Source organism: Dromiciops gliroides, chromosome 5 (assembly GCF_019393635.1).
Source record: "Dromiciops gliroides isolate mDroGli1 chromosome 5, mDroGli1.pri, whole genome shotgun sequence".
NCBI lineage: Eukaryota > Metazoa > Chordata > Mammalia > Microbiotheria > Microbiotheriidae > Dromiciops > Dromiciops gliroides.
In genome coordinates this window covers 219,531,152-219,554,377 of record NC_057865.1, presented here as the reverse complement: position 1 = coordinate 219,554,377, position 23,226 = coordinate 219,531,152, and the positions used below count along the sequence as shown (strand labels likewise).

Genomic DNA, 23,226 nt, shown 5'->3' with positions numbered 1-23,226 from the left:
TAACCCCAATTGTCTCACTAAAAAAAAATTGATGTCAAAATTTGTTTTTATATGTAATTTGGAAAATAAAAGTCTAAAATGTTTTTTTAAAAAACATTACGCTGAGACAAAGTCCATTCTCCCAGGCTGTCAAAGGGGTTCAGGATACAGAAAAGGTTAAGAAACTCTACTCTAGAAGGATAAAACATGATTGATCAGAGATCAGTAAATACAAGGTCATTTGAACAGAGAGAGCACCAGTGACTGAGAAGACCAAGAAAGCCTTCATAAGATGGTGGAGAGAGGCCAGGAAGTTGTCTGAGTTCTCCCAAGTTTCCCTCAAAAACAACATTAAATCAAGCCTCTAAACAGATAATGGAGCTGCAGAACCTAAAAAAAGACAGAGAGATATAATCTTCCAACTTGAGATAATTTAGAAGACTTCAGGAAATGTCAGTCTCAGATGAAAGGGGAGTGTAATGCAGCAAGGAGGGGGTATGGGGAAGTCAGCAGGAGGCTCTTGGCCACAGCAAAGATCAGCAGCTGAGGTCCCTTGGTTCTGGCTCAGAAGGCCGGTGATGCAGTAGACCAGTTGTGAGACCTGCCAACCCCAGCTGAGAGGCTAAACTGCCAGCTAGAGAACCACTCACAGAGCAGGCCACTAGGCCAAGCCATCCTAGCACTGCCCAGGGCAGTGAGGAATCCACAAGCCACAGAGGCCTCACAGCAGAAAGCCAACAACCAGGCCCCTATCCCCCAGGACAAGAAGCTTCCAACAGTGGCCCCTGTGCTCCTGGAGCAGCTCTCAACTATAAAAGTAAAAAAAAAAAGTAGGCTGCAACATGAGGAAGAAACAGAAAAGGGCCCTTACCATTGATGGCTTCTATGGCAACAGGGAAGACCAAAACACAAACTCAGATGAGGATAATACTGTCAAAATGCCTACATGTGAAGCCTCAAGGTGGAAGATGAATAGATCTCAAAAACCAAAGAGCCTTCTTGGAAGAGCTCAAAAAGTATTTAAAAAAACAAATGAGAGAGGTAGAAGAAAAATGGGAAAAGAAATGAGAGTTACACAAGAAAATTATGAAAAAAGAATCAACTGCTTGGAAAAAGGAAGCACAAAAATTGACTGAATAAAACAATTCCTTAACAAGGAAGTTTTCCTAATTCCTCTTTCCTCTTAACACACAAAACCTGGAGGTAGGAACCTCCCTTTTGGCTTTCTTTTCTCTCTCTCCCTCTCATACCACAAAGGCAGCAGCCACATCTAATCTTATCTCCCAGAGGGGTGGGGGAGACTGGAATGAAGGGTGGTAGTCCTGGAGCTAACTCAGTTCCAATCTGGTGCCAATTATCTCTTTAGGTGTGTCTGTCCTGTGATTTAGCTTCTCAAGGAGAAGGCTCTTTGATTTACCCCAAAAAACTTCTGAGGTACCCTGGGCCCATAACATTATACCTGCACAGAGCTTTGAGGGAAGGGAAGGATTCTGGGAGACTGGAGTTAGGAGGGAATACATTAGTTCATGTCGGGGCACGGTGGTGGTAGATGCAATGCTGTGTCTGAGGAACAGTTTTGTTTGTCTGTGCCAGTTTTTTCAGAACATAGAATATATGAAGGGGAGCACTGTGAAATAGGGTTGTTTTGAGCCATATAGCAGAGAACTCTTGGCTGAGAACGTATAGCAGCATCAGTTAGAATAGTTTGTATTTTACTCTAGAAGTAATAGGGAGCCATTGGAAGCTTTTGAGCAAGGGTATATGGGTAGAACTAGGGCATTGCTTTAGGTAGGAATTGATTATGAGATCTAGGGGAAAAATTCTAGCTTGTTCATACATAGCATTTAATGGTTCACAAATTTTCCTTACATAGATAAAGGTCTTATTGGAGCCTCATAAGGCAGGTACTGCAAGGTACTATTTTTTTTTTCGGGGCAATGAAGGTTAAGTGACTTGCCCAGGGTCACACAGCTAGTAACTGTCAAGTGTCTGAGGCTAGCTTTGAGTTCAGGTCCTCCGGAATCCAGGGTTGGTGTTTTTATCCACTGTGCCACCTAGCTGCCCCTGCAAGGTACTATTATTTTTTTCCTGATAAAAGTATTTTATTTTTTTCCAGTTACATGTAAAGATAGTTTTCAACATTTTTTTTTTTTGCAGGGCAATAGGGTTTCAGTGACTTGCCCAGGGTCACACAGCTAGTAAGTGTCTGAGGCTGGGTTTGAACTCAGGTCCTCCTGAATCCAAGGCTAGTGCCTTATCCATTGCGCCACCTAGCTGCCCCAACATTTTTTTATATAAGATTTCCAATTTCAAATTTTTCTCCCTTCCTCCCCTCCCTCCCCTAGACAGCAGGTAATCAGATATAGGTTATGTATATACATAAATAATTAATAATATTGGAACATATTTCTGCATTAGTCATGTTATAAGAGAAGAATCAGAGCAATGAGGAAAAACCTCAAAATAGAAAAACAACAGCCCCCAAAACAAAAGAAAAAGTATTGTTCAATCAGTATCCATACTCCACAGTTCTTTTTTTTTTGCTGTATTTGGAGATCCCCTTCCATCATGAGTCCCCTGGAACTCTGCTGTACCATTGCATTGTTGAGAAGAATCTAGTCTATCACAGTTGATCAACACACAATGTTGATGATACTGTGTACAATGTTCTTCTGGTTCTGCTCATCTCACTCATCATCAGTACCTGCAAGGTACTATTAAGCATTTTACAAATGAGGAAACCGAGGCTCAGAGTTGAAAGTACTTACACAAAGACACAGAAATATCAAGTAACAGAGCTGAGATTAGAACCCAAGTCTTCTAGATAGACATACAATACTTAAACACTTTGATACTTTGGATTACTGCCACTCCTCAGACCTGAGATAGGTCAGCTATGGGAAGTAACTTTTGCCATTGAATATAGGGTTTTTCTGGGGGAAGGTAAGGTTAGAAATTGAACGATGACTCAATAGAGCATTCCCATCAGACTCCTGGAAGCCTGTCTGTTCATCACGTTTCATATTCAAAGAGAGTCTAGAGAATGGATGTTCATAAATAGGGTGTCAGGACTTATCCAATTAAAGATGTCAAGTGTTATGGGACCTGCTTCACCAAAACATTGAGTTCAAGGGGGAGGAAGCTGCCTGTGGTTGGAATGGTCCTGTGTATATATGCCTTTTCACATGTGGAACCAACTTCCTTGGCTCCTAGTGGTATCGATGGACACTAAGTGATGATCCCACCACTGTCATTTGCATTTGCCCTCTCTGCATCTCCTGTTTTTCTTCTTCCACAATGGGCTGAACAAAGTTCATGATCTTTCTGGAAGCTAGGACTTTTCCAAGAGAGTAGAGGAGCCTGTATGAGCTTATGAGCCTAGGAGAAAACCTCTATTCAATGCATACTACAACTCCCACTCATCTAGATCATAGGTCAGGGTTACTATCTCAGGAGACCTACCACTTTGCCCCACCCACTCAGCCCTCTAGGAGAGCAGCCCAACTCCATTCTTATCTCCTCTTTCCTTCTCCTTCCCAAGCTCCTTGGTGGCCTAACACACCTCCCCAACCTACTTGGAATATTTAGAATCCTTGGAGTGGGAGGAAATGAGAAGACAATATGACTCTCCTGATGTTGTATCCCCAAGGCATGTAAAATATTCCTCCAACACAACATCCATCAAATATAATCTGGAGGTAACTAGTCCCAGATATACCTCTAAAATAAGCTAGATGGCAGTGAGGTAGAGAATAAAAGAATGACTCTTGACTCTCAAGAAAATTATAATTGTTAGAATCTGGAGCCCGTCTTGTTGTATGGTCAACAATCTAGATCAATGATTCTTAACCCAGTGTCCATAGTTACCCAAAGGGTCCATGAATAGATTTCAAAGCATCCATGAAACTATATGGGAAAAATATGTTGAAAACTATAGTTCTGTAAAAGGAAGGAAAGAAACAGGGCATACTTTGTGTCAGACATTGACCTATTTTTTTTTATAAATATTCTCTCATTTGATCCTCACAACAGTTCTGGGAGGTAAGTACTATTATATAATTGATTTTCTTTGTAATAATATGTATTTATCTCATGCTTTAAGGTTTGCAAAGAGCTTTATATCCAAGTCACTCAATGGATAGAGTACTGGACCAAAGTTCTGTGAGGGCCAAAATTTGATGTACTGAGCATTATTTGGGTGACTCGTCTTAATATTGGGGTCCCAGAAATATGAGGGACCTTTAAGGTTTATTCTTCCCTCTGAACTGCCCTCTGGATATTGTGTCAGAAAATATTTGCAGATTTCTGGCAATGAATTATAAATAAATGTGTAGAGTACAATAGAGGAACCTCTCAAATCTACTGGATCCAATCTGGTGTACTGTCTAGCAGCCTCACAAAGTCTATCATAAAATCTGTTTGGTCTTTCATTAGTCTCCTGAGGTAGGCTTAAAACTTTCTGCCAGTTTTTGGGTTTTCTAAAGCAAGATTCCATTCCCTTTAGAAGTGTTTCCCTAGCGTCTTTTAATTCTTGGAATTGTTGGTCGTTATTATAATTCCAATTCGGGTCCCTGAGAGGCCATGCTATAACTGCCTGACCTTTTGCCACCAGGGCATCAATCTTTTCTCCCCCAAAAGGGGAGGTCCTTCAAAAGCTGCCTATACCACAAATAATTTTCACCACATTCCCCCTCTTTGTTTCTTTGGAAAACCCGTATGGGTTTGCCGATGAAACAGCCAAAAATACCAGAATATAATACTCTATGCTAGCAAACAATATGTTAATATCAATACAGAAAAGGGAGAGAGAAAAGTTTTGTCCAGAGGGGTGGTCCCTCATGAACCGATGCTTTAACATTGGCCTTGCAGAGGGAGGGCCTCTTCAGAGTTGTGTTTTCTAACTTGAATTGGCGCTCCTTTTTAGTATGTTTCATAGCTTCCTGCAGTGGAGCAGTTTCTGCTGATCTGATTCTAGACTTGGATCATCTCCAGCAGAGGGAGCTGTCTTGGCATCTCTCTCGCCACGTGACACTTTCCTCCACAGTATAACAATGATAATAGCAAAAATCCAGCCTCAGACATTTACTAGTTATGTGACCCTGGACAAGTTGCTTAGCCTATCTGCCTCAGTTTCCTCACCTATAAAATGAGGATAATAATAACAGTTACCTCCCAGGGTTGTTGTGAGGATCAAATGAGATGCCTGTAGAGTGCTTTGCAAGCATTTTAGTGCTCTATAGATGCTAGCCTTTTGTTATTATTGTTGTTATTGCTATTTTCTCATTTTTATTTAAAAACATTATTTTTAGAAGGGGACCATAAGCTGCATCAGACTGACAGAGGGGTCCATGACACAAAAAAGACTGAGAACAACTGACCTAGATTAAACTCTTTTCTCTCCCAGGTCCAGAACCCTATCCAGGGTGCTGACTCTCCTGGAAGAAGGAGACATTCTTGTCCTTTGAAGGTAGCACAAAGAACTAGGCTACACACAGAGACAAACAATAGATAATAAACAAACTTTAGTAGAAACTCAATTTGTGGATATAGAGGAAAAAGAAGAGATCAGTAGAGCTCATTTAAACCCAGATGAGTTAAGTTTTAAGGAGGACCTTGAGAGAGAGAGGCAAGACAAACAAAGTGAGCATTTCAGATCAGGGCAGCATTTTGCAGAACCTCTTGGGGATGGAGGTGGTCTAAAAGGAAGAGGTGACATAGTCTGGCAGAGAGGACAGGGATCTAGGAGAAAAGGTCAGGATCAAAGGTCAAAAAGAAGTGAGGTAACATGACTAATGTAGAGATAGGTTTTGCATCATTGAACTTACAGGACCTATATGAAGTTGCTTGCTGTCTTGGGAGGGAGGGAGAAAAATTTGGAACTCAAAATCTTATAAAGAAATCAATGTTAGACACACTAGGGGTGAAGCCAAGATGGAGGAGGAAAGGCAGTAAACTCTCAGAGCTCCTCCACACGATCTTTCTAAAAACCTCCAAATAATGCCATAAGACAATTCCTGGAACAGCAGAACCCACAAAAGGATGGCATGAGATCATTTTCCAGTCAAAGATGGCTTAGAAGACCAACAGAAAAGGTTTGGTGTACCAGGTCCAAGCCTCTGAATCAGCTGCAGTGGTGGCTTCTTCTCGAATTCAGCTCACAATCTGGTGAGAGGGTCCAGCAATTGGCAGGGGGAGATTACAGGGGCTGGCGCTGAGGCAGAACTTGGTTGTTTTGCCCATGCTGGGAACCAGGAAGCAATCTTGAGTGGCAGGCCCAGGTCGGGGAGGAGCACAGGCTCACCTGGAGCTTGCAACCATAAGGGAAACAGATTTTTGTTTCCAGGTTAAAGAGCAAATAGGCCTTGGGTTATTTGCACACTAGAGCAAAAGCCAGGTGAGTGCAGAACATGCCTCTCCTTAAATCATACTACCACCTGGGACCCCCAAAGCTTGGGATAGTGCATCCTGGAAGCAGTGCCTCACTTTAAGAATGAATTAAAAATCAAAAATTAGGCTAGTAAAATGAACAGACAGAAAAAAGATGCAGACCACAGAAAGTTTCTTTGGTGACAAGGAAGATCAAAATACACCCTCAGAAGAAGATAACAAAGTCAAAGCTCCTACACCCAAAGCTTCCAAGAAAAAATATGAATTTGTCTCAGGCTATAGAAGTGCTCAAAAAGGACTTTGGAGATAAAATAAGAAAGGTAGAGGGAAAAGTAAGAGAGCTAGAGGGAAAAAATGGAAAGAGAAATGAGAGTGGTGCGGGAAAGTCATGAAAAAAGTCAACAGCTTAAAAAGCCAAATGGAAAAGCTCTCTGAAGAAAATAATTGCTTAAAAATTAAGATTGAACAAATGGAAGCTAATGACTTTATGAAAAATCAAGACACAATAAAACAAATCCACATGAATGAAAAAATAGAGGGCAATATGAAATATCTCCTTGGAAAAACAGTTGACCTGGAAAATAGATCCAGGAGAGATAATTTGAAAATTATGAAAACCATGATCAAAAAAAGAGTTTAGACATCATCTTCTAAGAGATTGTCAGGGAAATTGCCCTGATATTCTGGAAGCAGAAGGCAAAATAGAAATTGAAGAAATGAATGTTAGAAATTGCCTTCCCATGTAATTGGAAAAAAATAGATACCATTTTTTTAAAAAGCGAGAATAGGTTTAAAAAATCATGTCTATTTCCACTGATGAGTGAAACAAGATTGAAATGACTGAATGATGCTCTCAGTGGAAAAACTTTCCACATTTCTAAAGGAGGCAGTGATTTCCCCCCACTTTGCAGGTGACATTTGAAGATCCAGGACAACAATGCTTGGGAACAGAGCTCCTAGGATGAGGTCCAGGAAAGAAGCAGGATAACCCAGAAAGAGAGGCCCAGTCCCAGCCAGATTCCCATAGGGAAAGAGTCAGCTGGGAGAATACTGTAACTATCTCCCATCTGATAGGCATGCCAGATAAGATGGGTTAATTAAGCCAAGCTACACTCTGCTTTTAACCCTCTGCCCATCTTTGTTCTGTAGAAAGCTCTCCATGTAGCTAGTCAGCACCTCTCAGGAAACAAATGCTCCTTCTTCTGGGAGAAAGATTATCCCCGATAATGAGGCCCATAGAAAACAAAGACAATTATTATTTCCACTCAGGCAACATACACCACCCCTTTATGGTGGCTTGGTGAGACTTAGGCACATTAACAACAAGATGAGAGATGCTCTGTGGTTCTTTATAGCCTGTATCAACAGATGCTATGATTCATAGGTTCCCTGTGGCGGGAGAGGGTTTCACAAAGGAGCGATGGAGGAGAAAATCCCCCTTGGACTCATCCCTGAGGAGAACACTATCCATAAGAATGTCTTATTGCCATATTTATTGATGGAGAATCTTACCAGATCATCCTTTGCCAACCCTCTTCTGCTATGCCAGAGTTACTAGGGAGAGGGTACCAAGAGGTCAGCATTAGAGAAGGTTCATCAACTTTCCTGTTCTGTGAGCCCCCTATCTCCCTATGGTGGGATCCAGGGCAAATAAGCCTCTTGCTCTCAAGGAGCTTCCATTCTAATTAGTGAGGTAGGAAGGGGGAAAGATGAACTTTAAGTGACAGGACACAGAATTTTGGAAGAGAGGCAGATAAGGTTAGAATGAGGAGCAACTTGTCAGAGATTTAAGACCTGCCTTTGGATCTCAGCTCTGCCATTTACGATGTGGCCTTTCTTCATCTGTTATGTAAGCGGGTTAGACTAGATGACTTCCAAGGTCCCTCCCTGGGATAAATCTAGGGACTTGGGGAATGAAGTAGTTAGTACAGGGAGGCCTCCAGGATAGTAAAGAGAAAAGAATGGAGTTTAACAAAGAACACTTCCTGAAGGAGTTCCATTTTAATTGACATCCAAGAAACTGGGTTTAATACTACCTGACATTTATTCAATGTGTGATCTGGGACAAGTCACTTAACTTCCCTTGGCCTCAGTTTCTTCCTCTGTATAATGAGTGTCTTTGCATTGGTTGTCTACCATTCCTGGCAGGCACTGACTCTCCATCTCTATCTTATAGAGTCCTTTAAGATGCATCTCAGGCACTATCTTCCATCTGAAACCTTTTCTGATTCCCACATGCAGCCCCAACTGCTGGGTCCTTTTCTCCCAAAGTGGCTTGTATTTAACAGCTGTGTGTATATGTGTGTGTGTATGTGTGTGTGTGTGTGTGTATGTGTGTGTGTGTGATACATATATATATACACATACACATATATATGTGTGTGTGTGTATATGTCCACATGTCTACTTATTAATTTTATATTAATGTGGTATATGCTTGTTTTTTCCCTCATTAAAGTGTAAGCTCACTGCAAATAGGGATTATTTCCTTTTGTTTTTGGCTTTGTATGTCTGTAGCCTAGCAGAGTTTCTAGCATATAGCAGGCACTTATTAAATGCTTATTAATGACTAATTGAAGAGCATATTGGATTGACCTTTGGAGTCCCTCAGAGCTCTTAATGATACTATGATTTATAGGAAGATATGACTAGAAAAGATTAGAAATGTGCATTTGAGTATACACCACTTTGTTCTCTGATTGTCTTATGTGTATCTAACTTGCCTTATTAAGGAGACTCAACTTCTTGAAGACAGAAACTATATCTAAACCATCTTTAGTAACCTTCAGGGCCCTGACAAATGTATTGGATTGAGAAATAGCATTTGGTAGATCATAAAAATGCCATACATGGCTGGGGAAGAGAAAACATGGTCTTTCCTCTTGAAGCCCACTCATTGTATGCTACAATAATGAGATCATCATAGCTCTAGCATACAAACACATGTAAATACATGTGTAACTTTGTGGTTTACAAAACACTTTACATACTTTATCTTCACAATAACACTGAGACAGGCGGTGCATATATCAACATTCCCATTTTAAGAGAAAATGAGACCAAGACTGAGAGTAAGTTATCCAAGGTGAAATAGATGATTAGTGGAAGAACCATTATAGAAATTCAGGTCTTCTGATTCCCAATCCCGTGTTTGGTAGATAAGCTGGGTGTATGCATATGCATGAGTGTGCATGGGTGTGCATGTGTGTGCATGCATGTGCACATACACATTATCCCAAAACTATTTAAAAGAAGAACAGATGCCACATTTGCATTATGGCAAAGTAAGCTAAATATGGAGAGAATGCAGTGGTAAAGCATGAGAAGAGATGAATAGTTTCCTAGGAAAAGTGAGTGTAGATCAAGGTTTACGAGGAAGGACATAAATGTTTGTTTGAATTTAGATTGAATTGAAGGAAAGAGTAGAGCTTGGGGGTGAGAATGTAGGTGACCTTTGCCTACTCAGGTCAGAAAAGTTGGGCAGTAAAAGTTAGAAGAATCCTCAGAGATGGGGAGTAGTTCAATGAACAGGAAATAACCAGTAATAATGGCTTGTATTGACATAACATGTTTGGACAGAAGGGAGTCAGTCCCAGGCCTAAGAAAGCAGCTCAGAAATGAAGCATCTGAGTTGTGTTAATTTGTTGTCTTCATTATAGAGGGCATGACTGGGACTTGACTGGAAGCCATTAGCATGCCTCTTGTTTGTCTGCAGATCATGTTGGCACTGGAAGTCAGTTTCTACATGAGGGCGGGATGCCAGGGCACCAATGACTTTTGCACCATTTCTAACCAGGAGCTGGCTGTGAGCTCAGTGTTGGCAGATGCCAAGAGGATGCCATCAGCAAGCCCTCCTTCACTTAGCAATGCCCCACCTCCTTCTACTCACCCATAAAAACCAAGGGGACCTCCAGGTTCTCAACCATCCTTTCTCCTCTCTTTCTCTTTTCACACTCAGCATTTCTTCTGGCTATCCTCTTTCAGCCCACCATGTCTCGTCAGTCCACTGTCACCTTTAAGACAGGGAGCCGAAGGGGCTTTAGTGCTGCCTCTGCCACCACCCCTGCTGCTGGACGCTCCCGCTTCAGCTCTGTCTCCATGGTTCGCTCATCTGGAGGCCATGGAGGCTTAGGGAGGATAAGCGGTGTGGGGACTGGCTTTGGCAGTCGCAGTCTCTACAATCTGGATGGGTCAAAGCGAATCTCCATCAGTGGGTCCAATAGTGGCTTCCGTAGTGGATTTGGTGGGAGAACAGGTGGCTATGGCTTTGGTAGTGGCATTAAAAGTGGACTTGGCTTTGGAGCTGGGGTTGGGGGTAGTTTTGGGGGTGCTGGGTTCCCCGTCTGCCCTCCTGGTGGCATTCAAGAGGTCACTGTGAACCAGAGTCTACTGGCTCCTCTCAACCTGCAAATTGACCCCACCATTCAGAGGGTGAGGAAGGAGGAACGAGAGCAGATCAAGACCCTCAACAACAAGTTTGCCTCTTTCATTGACAAGGTGAGATACAAGATTTGGTTCTGTTCAATAAGGTTGAATGAACACTACAATAAAAGCCAGCCATATCCCCATGGTACTTGGCCATTGGGAAAACTCCTATTGATTCAGGCTATTAAGGTTATTTACTTTTCTTGGGAAGGTACAAAACTTCAAGATCATTTGTTCAATAAATAGCCTTGGAGCACCAGCTGTGTACTCTCCTTATAGCCATTGGGCAATGCTCCATTGTCTTTCAATCCCATGCCCCCATCTCACTATTTAGTGAGTCTATAGAACTTGGTTTCAACTATTTCTAGGTGAAAACCATATGATCAAGGTGATAAGATTGGGAGTGGGGGGGGTGTTTGTTGTATGTAGAGTGTGAAAGTTTCCACAATATAGAATTCTCTCAGGACTTTTGCCCACTGGGGAGAATTAGCTCAATGGATGTTCCTGAACTTCCCCCAAAGAATTCAAACAATGCAGTTGCTCCCATAAGCCACTGGGCTCCGCATCTATCCCGGATTTCCATCCCAGCTCTGCCAAAGCTCTGGAGGTTTTCTTCAGGATTTTTTCTGATTTAAATTGGGGGTTCTGACTAATATATTTTAGGTAGTAATTGTCCATCTCTGTGGATAGTGCATGTAGAAACACAACCCTCCCTCACATCTCTCTACTTAACCTTTTTATGGTCTCCAGGTGAGGTTCCTTGAACAGCAGAACAAGGTGCTGGACACAAAATGGACACTGCTCCAGGAGCAGGGTGTGAAGACTGTGAAGCAGAATCTGGATCCACTTTTTGAAAGCTACATCAGTGACCTCCGGAGGCAGCTAGACACTGTTACAAATGAAAGGGGGAGGCTTGACTCTGAACTGAGGAACCTGCAGGATGGTGTGGAAGATCTTAAAGTCAAGTAAGTGAAGAATGTGCTTACAACCAGCCACCTGGGCACTGTCCTACTCCTGGGGGAGGGAGGGGAGAGGCATTTGGCTGCAAGATGATACCATGTGGACTTGAGGAGATTGTCCCTGTAAGTCTGGAAACTACCTGGTTTGGGGCGGCAATAATATTGAGCCAATTCTGGGCCCTGCTTCTGCTGGCCAGCACAAATTTTTGTTTGTTTGTTTGTTTGTTTTTTGTTTTTTGTTTTTTTGCTGGGCAATGGGGGTTAAGTGACTTGCCCAGGGTCACACAGCTAGTAAGTCAAGTGTCTGAGGCCGGATTTGAACTCAGGTCCTCCTGAATCCAAGGCCAGTGCTCTATCCACTGCGCCACCCAGCCACCCCACGAATTGTTAATCATGACCAGAAAGGTGTATTGCTAGCACTACTAGTGTTCCAAAATATCAGGTAATCCAATCACGATTGTAACCTGACTTTGGGATGCATGAGAGGATTATCTGACTGTAGCCAGGGGACTTTGTGGTTTTGTGGGACTCGGGTACAGTGGGAAGGGTGCTGAATTTGGAGTCAGGCGGGTTCTAATATTGGTTCCGTGTTTTGAAACCTCTAGAACTTTGTATAAATCACTTCCTTTCTCCATGCCTCTGTTTTCTCTTCTATAAAATCAAGGGTTCAGATAAGCAAATCTTTCCCAACTCTTATAAAGATACAGAAGACAATGAGTGGACAATGTACCTCGTGGATAAAAATAACAAGAAAAACAATAACAGAATTTATATAGTGCTCTAAGATTACAAAGTGCTTCACTGTATCCTCATTAGCTCCATTTTGCAGATGAGGAAACTAGGGCAGGCAAAAATGAAGTGATTGGTCCAGGGTCAAACTGCTGGGAAGTGTCTGAGGTCATATTTGAACTCAGGTCTTCCTGACTCCAGATCCAGAACTCCACTGCACCACTCAGCTGCGTGGTGTGACATCACTGAGGGATGTATATTAGCAAAGGAGGTTCCCAGACAACTTTATTTTGTCTGTGTTACAAAGGCCATGGGAGATTGCTTTAAGGTATCCATCACCCTCTGTACATTACAATAACAGTATATTCAAGTCTAGAAGAGACATGACTCTTGGTCTCTCCCAACCCATCATTGCTATCCTGTTGCAATGTCAGGTCATCTGAGAACATGAGTCCAAAGAGATCTAGGAGGCTTTCCAGTTTGACCTGTAGACAAGTAGTTGCCCAACCTTTTTGAATTTTGAGTAACAGGGAGCTCACTATTTGTATGGCTTTTGGCAAGAAAAAACTTCTTTGGGCTTCAGTTTTCTCATCCATAAAATGAGGGGGTGAACTAGAGGACCTCTAAAGTCTCTTCCAGAGGCATCTACTACCGTAGAGTCAATCCTGGAGTCAGGAAGACTTGAGTTCAAATTCATCTTCAGATACCTCATAGCTAAGTGACCATGGGCAAAAGAGGGACGATAACAGCACCTACTCCCAGAATTATTGTGAGGATCAAATGAGATAATGTTTGCAGAGTACTTAGCACAGTGCCTGGCATATAGTAGGTACTTAATAAATTCTTGTCTCTCCCCCCCACTTCTAAACCAACTCTTTCCAGAGCTCTTATTTTTTTTCTTATGTAAAACAGAAACCTGCCTTTCAGAATTTTCTCCATTGTTCCTAGTTCCGCTATGTGAAATCAAGCAGAAGTCAAATTTATTTCCTATATGAGTCTACTTTCCACTAGATTAAACATCCTTGGTTCAGTGCCTTCAACAGAGACTCAACAGAAGTCCCAATTCCTTCCCCAGACACAGCAGACATTAGGAGGAGAGACGGCGCAAAGTAAAAATTGGGCATGGAGGGAAGATTTTAGAAAAGGGACAAATCACACCTTTTGATGCCATGAGCTCCATGCATATTTTCTGTTCTTATAAAAACCTCCTGACCAAAGAAGAAATTGTTCTCCTTTTATGAAGGAAAGAAACAAGGGATATGTGACTCATCCAGTGTCTCAGATTATGTTAGTGGAAGAGATGAGTTTGATATCAGGCTTTCTGACTCTTAACGCCCCCCCCCAGCCTGTTTAATGACTTGCAACACCTTTGGGTCAGGTTGGTCCACTTGCCCAACCACCTCTCCTCTTTCCCAACAGGTTCGAAGATGAAATTAACAGACGCACTGCTGCTGAGAATGAGTTTGTGGCCCTGAAAAAGGTGAGAGTTGGGATCTTATCTTAAAAAAGGCTAAAACAGGGGGTGGCTAGATGGCGCAGTGGATAAAGCACCGGCCCTGGATTCAGGAGTTCCTGAGTTCAAATCCGGCCTCAGACACTTGATACTTACTGGCTGTGTGACCCTAGTCAAGGTCACTTAACCCCCATTGCCCCGCAAAAAAAAAAAAAAAGGCGAAAACATAAATTGTCCCTTGGGCTCTGGGCATCTCCTTCCTACCTGAAATGCTTGGGAAGCCAATTTGATAATTGTGCAATCACTTCTAAATCTAGTTCTAAAACAAACAAACAAAAAAACACCTGATCTGCCCAGATGGCCACCATTCTCAGATTCTGTTGGCCACAGTTATACAAAATCAGCTCTTCCCCTCCCTCAGTTCAAAAGATGGCAGTGTTCACATTGTCTTGTCTGTATTCTCTCCCTCTACCTTATGCACCCCCCCCACACACACACACAGAGGAAATTCCCATAAAGGGACCAGAGAAGGGAGGCTTACAATTTCCTTCAGACCTACAACCTGGCTTCTTTCTTTTCTTTGCCACCTGATTCCTATGAGGCTATGGGCACAGAACTGTGTGACTAAGTATCTAATGGTATCTTTTCAGGATGTTGATGGCGCCTATATGAACAAGATGAACTTAGAAGCCAAAGTCAACACCTTGGTAGACGAGATAAACTTTCTACAGACCTTTTATGAAATGGTAAGGAACATTTGTGTGTTTGTACACACACACACACACACACACACACACACACGCACACATATTCCAGGTAGGAAAAATATTTGTGAGTGTGTGTATGTGTATATATATAATATATATATATATAACATATATATATACACACACACATATATGTGTAGATATATGTATATATGTGTGTAAGTAGATATATTGGATATATCTGAATATACGCATACATACATATTTCCTACCTGAAGATAGAGAAGAGGAAGAGAACATGGTTCAGGGCAAAAAGTACTGACTTTGGAGTCAGGGGACTTGAGTTCAAATCCTGTGACCTTGGATAAATCCCTTGGACAGTTCTCTTGGCCTCATTTTCTATAGCTGTAAAATAAAGGGATTGGGCTGGTTGGTTTCTAAGACCATTCCAGGTCTAAATCTAGGATTCTGACTGAGATCCTAATGAATGAGGCTATAACCTGAAATAAATACCCAGGAAGCATATCTCCTCAGTATGAATTATCTAGCACTCCCCCAGCAGGTGCTTGAAGCATCCCTGGGAGGATACCTTGAGCGCCTGCTGTGCCCTGTTCTGAGGGCTTTTCCCTCAAGGTGAGACAACTTCCATCAGGTGAAAAGGACAACTCCCAGGATGTCAGAATACTGGGCATCATTCTTGAGAACTTGGGCCATAGCCACTTCTTCCAGCCACTGGCCAGATGCCCCCTCCCTCTGGGGGAATCCTACTCCAAGACTCTCTCTGTAGTTAGGGACCTAAGTCAGCGAGAGAGGGAAGAGAGATGCAGGGTGTAGAGGGTCTTATCCTGAATATGGCCTGAGAAGAAAGGAAACCTAGGTAGGTAAAGAGCAAAAAATCTATGGAATTCACTATAGTTTAACACAAATCATATTCCCTTCTGAATCCCAGGACCTGTACACAGAAATCATCCTTGGGAAGGGGATGGTGGGCACTTTTTTTAATGCCAAGAGTATATGAAGTCTGTCTCCTTCTAACAATAATAATAGTGACAATGATTATACCAATAACACTATGAATAACAACTGACATTAATTACTTTAAACCATCAAGTGCCTTATTTTAACCAATCTTATTTTAATCTTATTTTAGCCAATGTCCCGGAAAGTTTCTCTAGAAATTTTTTGAGACAATGAAGGGACTATAGCCATCTTTTTAAAAAATTATTTTATATTTAAGTTGTGGGATAAAATTAACATTTCCATATTATAGTATAATAAAAAAGATGATTGCACATGAAATCTATTATGTACAACTTGCTATTCTTTTAAATATATAATAAAGTTATCATGTAAATTTCCTTTTTTCCCTTTTTTCTCCTCCTCCCACCCCGAGATGGCTACCATTAGATACAAATGGGTATAGATATGTAAAATTGGTCTATATGTACTTTTATTAATCAGTTCTTTATCTGGACTAGAAATCTAAAGGATGATCTCCTGATAGAAAAGTCAAGTACTTAGTAGGGAGAATGAGACAGATATTTTTTGTACAGTCAATTTGGAAATTTGCATGACCATGTATATTTGCTACAAGGGTTTTATCATAATTTTTTTCTTTTCTTTCTTTTTTTTAGTAGGAGGTAGTAGGAAGGAAAGAAAAACAGAATTTTGTTCATTGAAAAAATATTAAAAAATACTAAAGGAGAAGCATGTATTCTTAGGCATCTGTCATTAGATCCTCTAGTTAGGACTATGTGAAACCTCTCAGAAATCTCATAACCAGGCAGCTAGGTGGCACAGTGGATAAAGCACTGGCCCTGTATTCAGGAGGGCCTGAGTTCAAATGTGGCCTCAAACATTTGACACATACTTGCTGTGTGACCCTGGGCAAGTCACTTAATCCTTATTACCCCCCCCCAAAGAAAAGAAATCTCATAACATAATCTCATAACATCTGTTGGAAATGTTGGAATATTGCATGGCATTTGAGGGTAGATGCCAGGACCTCTAGGTCCTTTCTAGTTATGAAGTGCTCAGATTGAGTTTTCTGACTTGGCAGGAACTGTCCCAGATGCAAACTCAGATCTCCGACACTTCTGTGGTACTTTCTATGGACAACAACCGAAGCCTGGACCTCGATAGCATCATCGCTGAGGTCAAAGCTCAGTATGAGGACATTGCCAATCGCAGCCGGGCAGAGGCAGAGTCTTGGTACCAGACCAAGGTGAGCAGCGGATGCTTCAGCAGTGGGTTCCAGTGCATTGTCTCTCCAAAACTCTCCCACAGCCTTCATGATAATGAAGCCACAACACATAGATGACTAATCCAATTCCTTTGGAATCTGGGACTTCTGATTTCCATGACAATGTTTGAAAACATTCTACATTTCAGATATGATCAGCATATAATTGTCCATGCTGATAGTAGCCTGTCTTTGAGTTATTGGGAGCTAGACCCCTGTGGGTGGGGGAACTATGTTATATATGCTATATGACAGTGTAAAAGAAATAAGGACATAGCTTATGGCCTGGGTTAAAGGTAAAGAGGGGATAACAAATAAATGCTTATTTAAGCACCAACTGGTGCCAAACATTGTGCTAGGCAGTGAGAATACAGGTATATTTTTTAAAGCCCCACTTATAAAGCAGTGTAAAGGAATTGAGTACATGTGATGAATAAGTGGTTACAGCTGGGCAGGGGGGAGGATGAGGAGAGAGAACCAGAGAAAATGGGAGCTTTCCATTACATCCATCCTTTCTGGACTTCTTTCTCTAGCAATAGTATTCGTGGCCATCTTGTCATTCCCGATTCTGACCCTTTCTCTCTGTGTCTCTGTCCTGGCTGTGTATCCCAGCTCTTCCAGTGGAATGGTTATTCTCATTTCTAAGGCAAAGGACTGTGTATTCTACTTTGATCTGAGTCTTAGAGGAAGTATGCTACAAAAGAAAGGATGCTGGATGTGGAAATGAGAAGACTTGGATTTGAATTCTGGTTCTGCCGGTCACTACCTGTGTGACATTGGGCTTCAGATTCCTTAATTTAAAATGAAAGAGTTGGAGGGCAGCCAGGTGGCACAGTGGATAAAGTGCCGGCCCTGGATTCAGGAGGACCTGAGTTCAAATCCAACCTCAGACACTTGACACTTACTAGCTGTGTGACCCTGGGCAAGTCACTTAACCCTCATTACCCTACAAAATAAATAAATAAATAAAATGAAAGGGTTGGTCTAGAGAACATCTAAGGTCTCTTCTAGCTTTAAATCTATGGTCGCATTGATACTACCCAAAAGCTCTTCATACAGGAAATGTTCAGGGCAGAGATGCTGGCTGACAAACTTACTGAGTCTGCTCTTATGACTCTAGTATGAAGAGCTTCAGGTCACAGCTGGACGCCATGGAGATGACCTCCGCAACACCAAGCATGAGATTGCTGAGATGAATCGGATGATCCAGAGGTTGAGAGCAGAGATCGACAGCGTCAAGAAGCAGGTGAGGTCTTAGCTTCTCCAAAGAACCCCTGGTCCACTGGCCAATAACATGTACGAATTGTAACTGGTTGGGGCCACTAGGGCTGGGTCTCCAGGACTGGTATAGTCAATGCCATCAGGTACCACAGGTTATCCTTAGGGGGTGGGTGGAACTCGGTAATAGTTTTTGTTTCTCCCACTTGAATTGTGCATGTACAAGTAGGCTGGGGAAAATCTCCAAAATACTGGAAACAATATCACTAGAGTCAAGTCATATTTAATCCTTCTGCAATTCAAATTCAATTCAATTCAAAATAAGTAATAATCAGGGGCAGCTAGGTGGCCCAGTGGATAGAGCACTGGCCCTGGAGTCAGGAGGACCTGAATTCAAATCTGACCTCAGACACTTAACACTTACTAGCTGTGTGACCCTGGGCAAGTCACTTAACCTCAATTGCCTCACCAAAAAAAATGCAATAATTGAGCACCTGCTAGACTAAATTTTTTTAAAAGTCAATTCCTTTGAGTATCTTATATTCTACTGGAAAAATCACCAAAAGGGCAGATTTCTTATTCCCATAAGCTCCAGTGAAAAGGCTGTTTTCTTTCTGGGTTTATCCTGGTCTGCTTATTGGAATTCCATTCAAGAAGCATGAGAACCTTTGTGAGTTATGTCCAAAGTAAATCAGTGTGCTTTGTTGAAATGAGCATTAGCCTGGGGACACAAGGGACCTGGGCTCCAATCTCAGCTCCTCCATTAACTTGTTCTGATCCCTTGGTTAAGTCATTTATCTCCCAAGACCTCAGTTTTCTCAAGTGCAAAAGAAAGGGATTAAACTTTTTTAAGGTCTCCTTTAACTCTGAAATGTAATTGTATGTGTCCCTCTGTTCTCCCTGCAGTGTGCCACCTTGCAGACAGCCATCGCTGATGCTGAACAGCGTGGTGAGATGGCTCTCAAGGATGCCCGGGCCAAGCTGGTAGACCTTGAAGATGCCCTGCAGAAAGCTAAGCAAGACATGGCACGTCAGCTTCGGGAGTACCAAGAGCTGATGAACGTCAAGCTAGCCCTGGATATAGAGATTGCCACCTACAGGAAGTTGCTGGAAGGAGAGGAATGCAGGTGGGAGAATCAAAGCCACATTCGTCCCCAAGGCAGGCTGGGCACAGCTGGCTAATGTGTAGTGACTAAGCAGAGTTTCCAAGGATTCAGGTCGCTGCTGGAAAATCCCACGGAATGAATATGCATGTATGCAGGCCAGTCAGTGACTAATACCAATAGTATGCTTTTTGCTCCAGGAGTCCCTTCTAAGGGAAAAAGCTGGGGCCCTGTTCTGTCCTTGGTGCCAGGCTGATTTCTTATTAGCTCTTCAAACCCAGTTTCAACATGGCACAGAATCCAGACCTCACCTTGGGCCTAATAACTGGCTCTTGTGAAAGGAAAAACAATTCTCCTGACAAGTTTCCAGCAAGAGTATGGAAAGAACACTGAGGTGGAAGTCAAGAGATATGGGTTCCAGTCTCAGCTCCTGCCACTAACTGTATGTGTGGCATCGGGCAAATTGCTTCTCTGTCTTTGGCCTCAGTTTCCTTATCTATAAAATTGCATGGGGGTTGAGGGAATGGCAATCTAGAATTCAAAGTCCTAGCCTCTGAATGGATACAAAGGGACTCCTTAAATATACAGAACCACCTGGTCCATAAAATAAGGGTGTGAACCAAATCACATCAGGTTTTCCAAAAGGTAAAGGAGCTGTAGTGTGCCTGGTCAGTCTGATAAGAGTGTAGCGATATGCACAGAAATGACAGCCCCCTGTGAACTGTTACAAGCAGAGTCAACCCAAAGGAATAATGATACAAAATGGTGACCAGGTGAGCAAAGAGACATCATTGAGGTCCTTCTTTATAAAGGGAAAGGGAGGAGGAGAGGAAATAAGCATTTATATCTCAGGCACCGTGCCTAACCACTATATCAGTATTCTTTCATATAATCAAAGCAATCATAAGCTGTGTTTTTTTTTTCAAAAGGAAATAATGGGTTCCATTATATAGGAGGCACTTTTAATTTGCTTCTGGATTTCGTTGTTGCTCAGAGTGTCCTCCTAATATATTATACCAGCCCAAACACTAGCCAAGTACCTGACAATAGCTCATTATTAAGACAGTTCCCTCCTTATGTGACAGGTTTCCAGGTTCTGCCTTGAAGCCAACAGATGACTAATGATCATTTCCATGAGGTGTTTGACAAGCTTATGTGAAAATAAAATTCCATTGCCCAAATTGCTGCCTTTCCTTTAATGTCTCCAATCCACCCATTATTTCAATTATTGTATGATTGTTATTGTTATTTTAATTGCAATTGCTCTTATTTGGATCATACAAAGGGGCCACCATTTGCTGAATACAAGATGTAACCTTTCTCTCTTTTGTTCTCCTCAGGTTGAGTGGAGAGGGAGTTGCTCCAGTCAATATCTGTGAGTATCATTTCCTTTGATATTATTGCAGTAAATTCCTATCCTTTACACCACTTTAAGAGATGGTAGTTGAGGTTATTAGCCAGCTAATTAATTTGCATGGGGTTTTCATCTTGCAATTTTTGTTGCTGCCCTGAAGGTTGGGAGGTTTTGCAAAAGTCAGTAAACCGTAGGGGCCATGCCGGGAGGTGAAAAGAATACCATCTTTGGAATCCAAAGCTCTGGATTCTTTTCCTGGTTCAATCCCTGATCTAAAACTGAACTTCCGTTTTGTCACCTGTAAGGCACACTTGCTCTAAGGGTGCTGTGAGGATCAGATAAGATAAAATGCTTTTTAAGTGGGAAACTACTAAATAAATGCCAGCTATCATAAGGCACTTTGTATAGTGGAATCTAGAGTTAAGAAGACCTCGGTTCAAATCTCACTTCAATTTATCAGTTGTGTGACCATAGGCAATTCACTTAACCTTTCTGTATCTCTTTCCTCAATGGCAAAATGGGAAGAGCAATACATCTAAGACTTAACCCCCCAGTATTGTTGTGAGATTCAAGTGAGAAAATGTTTGTAAGTCACTTTTCAAGAGTTAAAGTGCTATCTATTACCATCATTATTTAAAAAATAACTAATTCTTTTACTGACACTCCCCACCCTCCTGAACTGTTTTGGAAGGTGGAATTCTTTACCACCAAAGATATCTTCTCTGGAATCCTTTGTAGCACTTTGGAGTCCTAGCCCAGGGCTAGTTGACATAGACACATTCCAGCCTAGAATCAGAACAATAAGATGAGTCAATATCTGAGGTTCCCTTCTAGCCCAGACATTATAAGATTCACTTGCAGCTTAGATCTTCTTTCCATAGAACTCAAAGTGGGGTTCAAGGAGTTTTAAAACAAGAGGCATCTTAGCCTCTGGACGTATGCCAAAATGTCCTTAAGGAGTAAGCTGGCTCCACCTCTGATTCTGATTGTCTCTTCTTCTTTTGGCAGCTGTGGTCACCTCTACTGTCTCCAGCGGCTATGGCAGCGGCAGTGGTGTCGGCAGCACCGGCCTGGGTTTGGGTGGGAGTGCCAGCTACTCCTACACCACCAGTGGTGGGCACAGCCTGGGTGGGGGTTTGGGGAGCACTGGCTTCAGTGCTAGCAGTGGCCGAGGCCTGGGGGGCAGCTTTGGAAGTGGCAGCAATTCCAGCGTTAAGTTTGTCTCCACCACCTCCTCTAGAAAGAGCTACAAGCATTAGATGCCCTCCATCAATATCTCTCTCAATTTCACTTCATCCTGGATCTTGGCTCAGACTTCTTACTACTGCCCACATTCAGGGGTCATCTCTCCATTCCCAGATGCCTAGGTCTTTTGGTATTCTTTTCTCTTCCTTGCCAGCCAGTCAAGCCATCCATCTACCCATTTGATATACTTTTGATGCTGCTGAGGAACTGGGAGTCACAATCACAGATAGGTCTCCAAACCCTAACATAGCTCATTGGTTCTTAGATAAGTCATAGTCTATTCATAGACACTTAGCTCTGCTGTCCAAGATATAATGGCAAAGCCATTTCAAGACAATTCATTTCAACAAGCCTTTGCTATGTGCAAAAAAAGCAGTGCTAATTCCTGGGATGTCCAAGTCACAATTTAGTTTCAAAAGATTCCCTTAAGACTTCTCTACATGCAAGAATATAGGGGGGTGCCATTTCTCTAAGGTCATTTCCACAAGTGCTTTCAGATGAGTTCCTCTTGTGGGAACAGTATGTCCTGCTGATATAATTTTGTTGGCTGCCCCATCCTGTGGTTGTATATAAACTGCTCTCAGAAGGTATTCCCTCCTTCCTTTGCCTTCAAGGAAATTGTCTATTAAAATGCATGTGTAATATATATATATAGGCTCATGGATTCTGTTCGGGATGGTGAAAGGCACCAAGGGATCAAGAACTCATTCTAAGGTTCAAGAACTGGCTAGATAATGGATAGCCTACTTTCTTTTCCAGTACACAAAGGGTTCAGAGAAGAAGGAGCAGAGAGATGTGGATGGGCAAAGAAGTAGGAGGTTATTTCAGGGAAAGGCAATGATTGGTGTAAAAACCCATCTTTGTCAGTTTTCTCTCTTATTCACATATTCCTCATTCCACCATTTCTATCTTCCTGATTCCCCATCTCTCGCTGAGGATGGCATTGTTCTAGAACAGAAGACCCTGCTCCCATCTCACAGAGTCTTCCAAATTAAGGGCAGGATTCTGTTTTCCTTCCAAACAGAAAATATGTTCCACAACAGCTGATATAGGGTTGCCCAGCCCTCTACTCCAGAGAGGCAGTAAAGGGACGGATTGTTCCAAGACAACTTCCAACATGCCAACAGGAGTGGAGAAATAATAGGCTGGGGAGAAGAGTTAAAAGCCAACCCCAGGGGCAAAGTTTTCATAAAAGAGAGAAGTTTAGGTCCTTAATTGTTAGACACATCCGGGAATCTAGCAAATTCCTTAGTTTACAGGCTTCCCAGACCCTTTCATTAGGGCTTGGCCAAGGGTGTGGCTAAAATGGGATAACCTCCAGGATAGTGGTAGTAGTGATGGGGAGGGGGCTGTATTCAAAGTGGTCTCAAATAGGAAGCATTTTCAGGGGCCCCTAGTCTTGGGTGGCTGAAGGGGTGAGAGGGA

The 23,226-nt window shown here is 42.2% G+C and overlaps 1 protein-coding gene across 1 annotated transcript; it reads left to right on the top strand.

Annotated features, from left to right (window-relative positions):
* Positions 1-10,356: 10,356 nt before the first annotated feature.
* LOC122728196 (keratin, type II cytoskeletal 75-like) lies at positions 10,357-22,432 on the top strand. Its single transcript, XM_043966469.1, has 9 exons — positions 10,357-10,863; positions 11,542-11,756; positions 13,899-13,959; positions 14,583-14,678; positions 16,699-16,863; positions 18,002-18,127; positions 19,006-19,226; positions 20,543-20,577; positions 21,565-22,432. Exons 1-9 carry the CDS (start codon positions 10,357-10,359, stop codon positions 21,813-21,815), a joined length of 1,677 nt encoding a protein of 558 aa, XP_043822404.1. The 3' UTR covers positions 21,816-22,432.
* The last annotated feature ends 794 nt before the right edge of the window (positions 22,433-23,226 follow it).

Excerpts from the sequence above, each read along its gene's own strand:
- LOC122728196 (XM_043966469.1), top strand. The coding sequence starts at position 10,357 with ATGTCTCGTCAGTCCACTGTCACCTTTAAGACAGGGAGCCGAAGGGGC. Across the intron at positions 11,757-13,898 it reads GTGGAAGATCTTAAAGTCAA|GTTCGAAGATGAAATTAACA; the intron begins GTAAGTGAAGAA and ends CTTTCCCAACAG. Across the intron at positions 16,864-18,001 it reads AGTCTTGGTACCAGACCAAG|TATGAAGAGCTTCAGGTCAC; the intron begins GTGAGCAGCGGA and ends TTATGACTCTAG.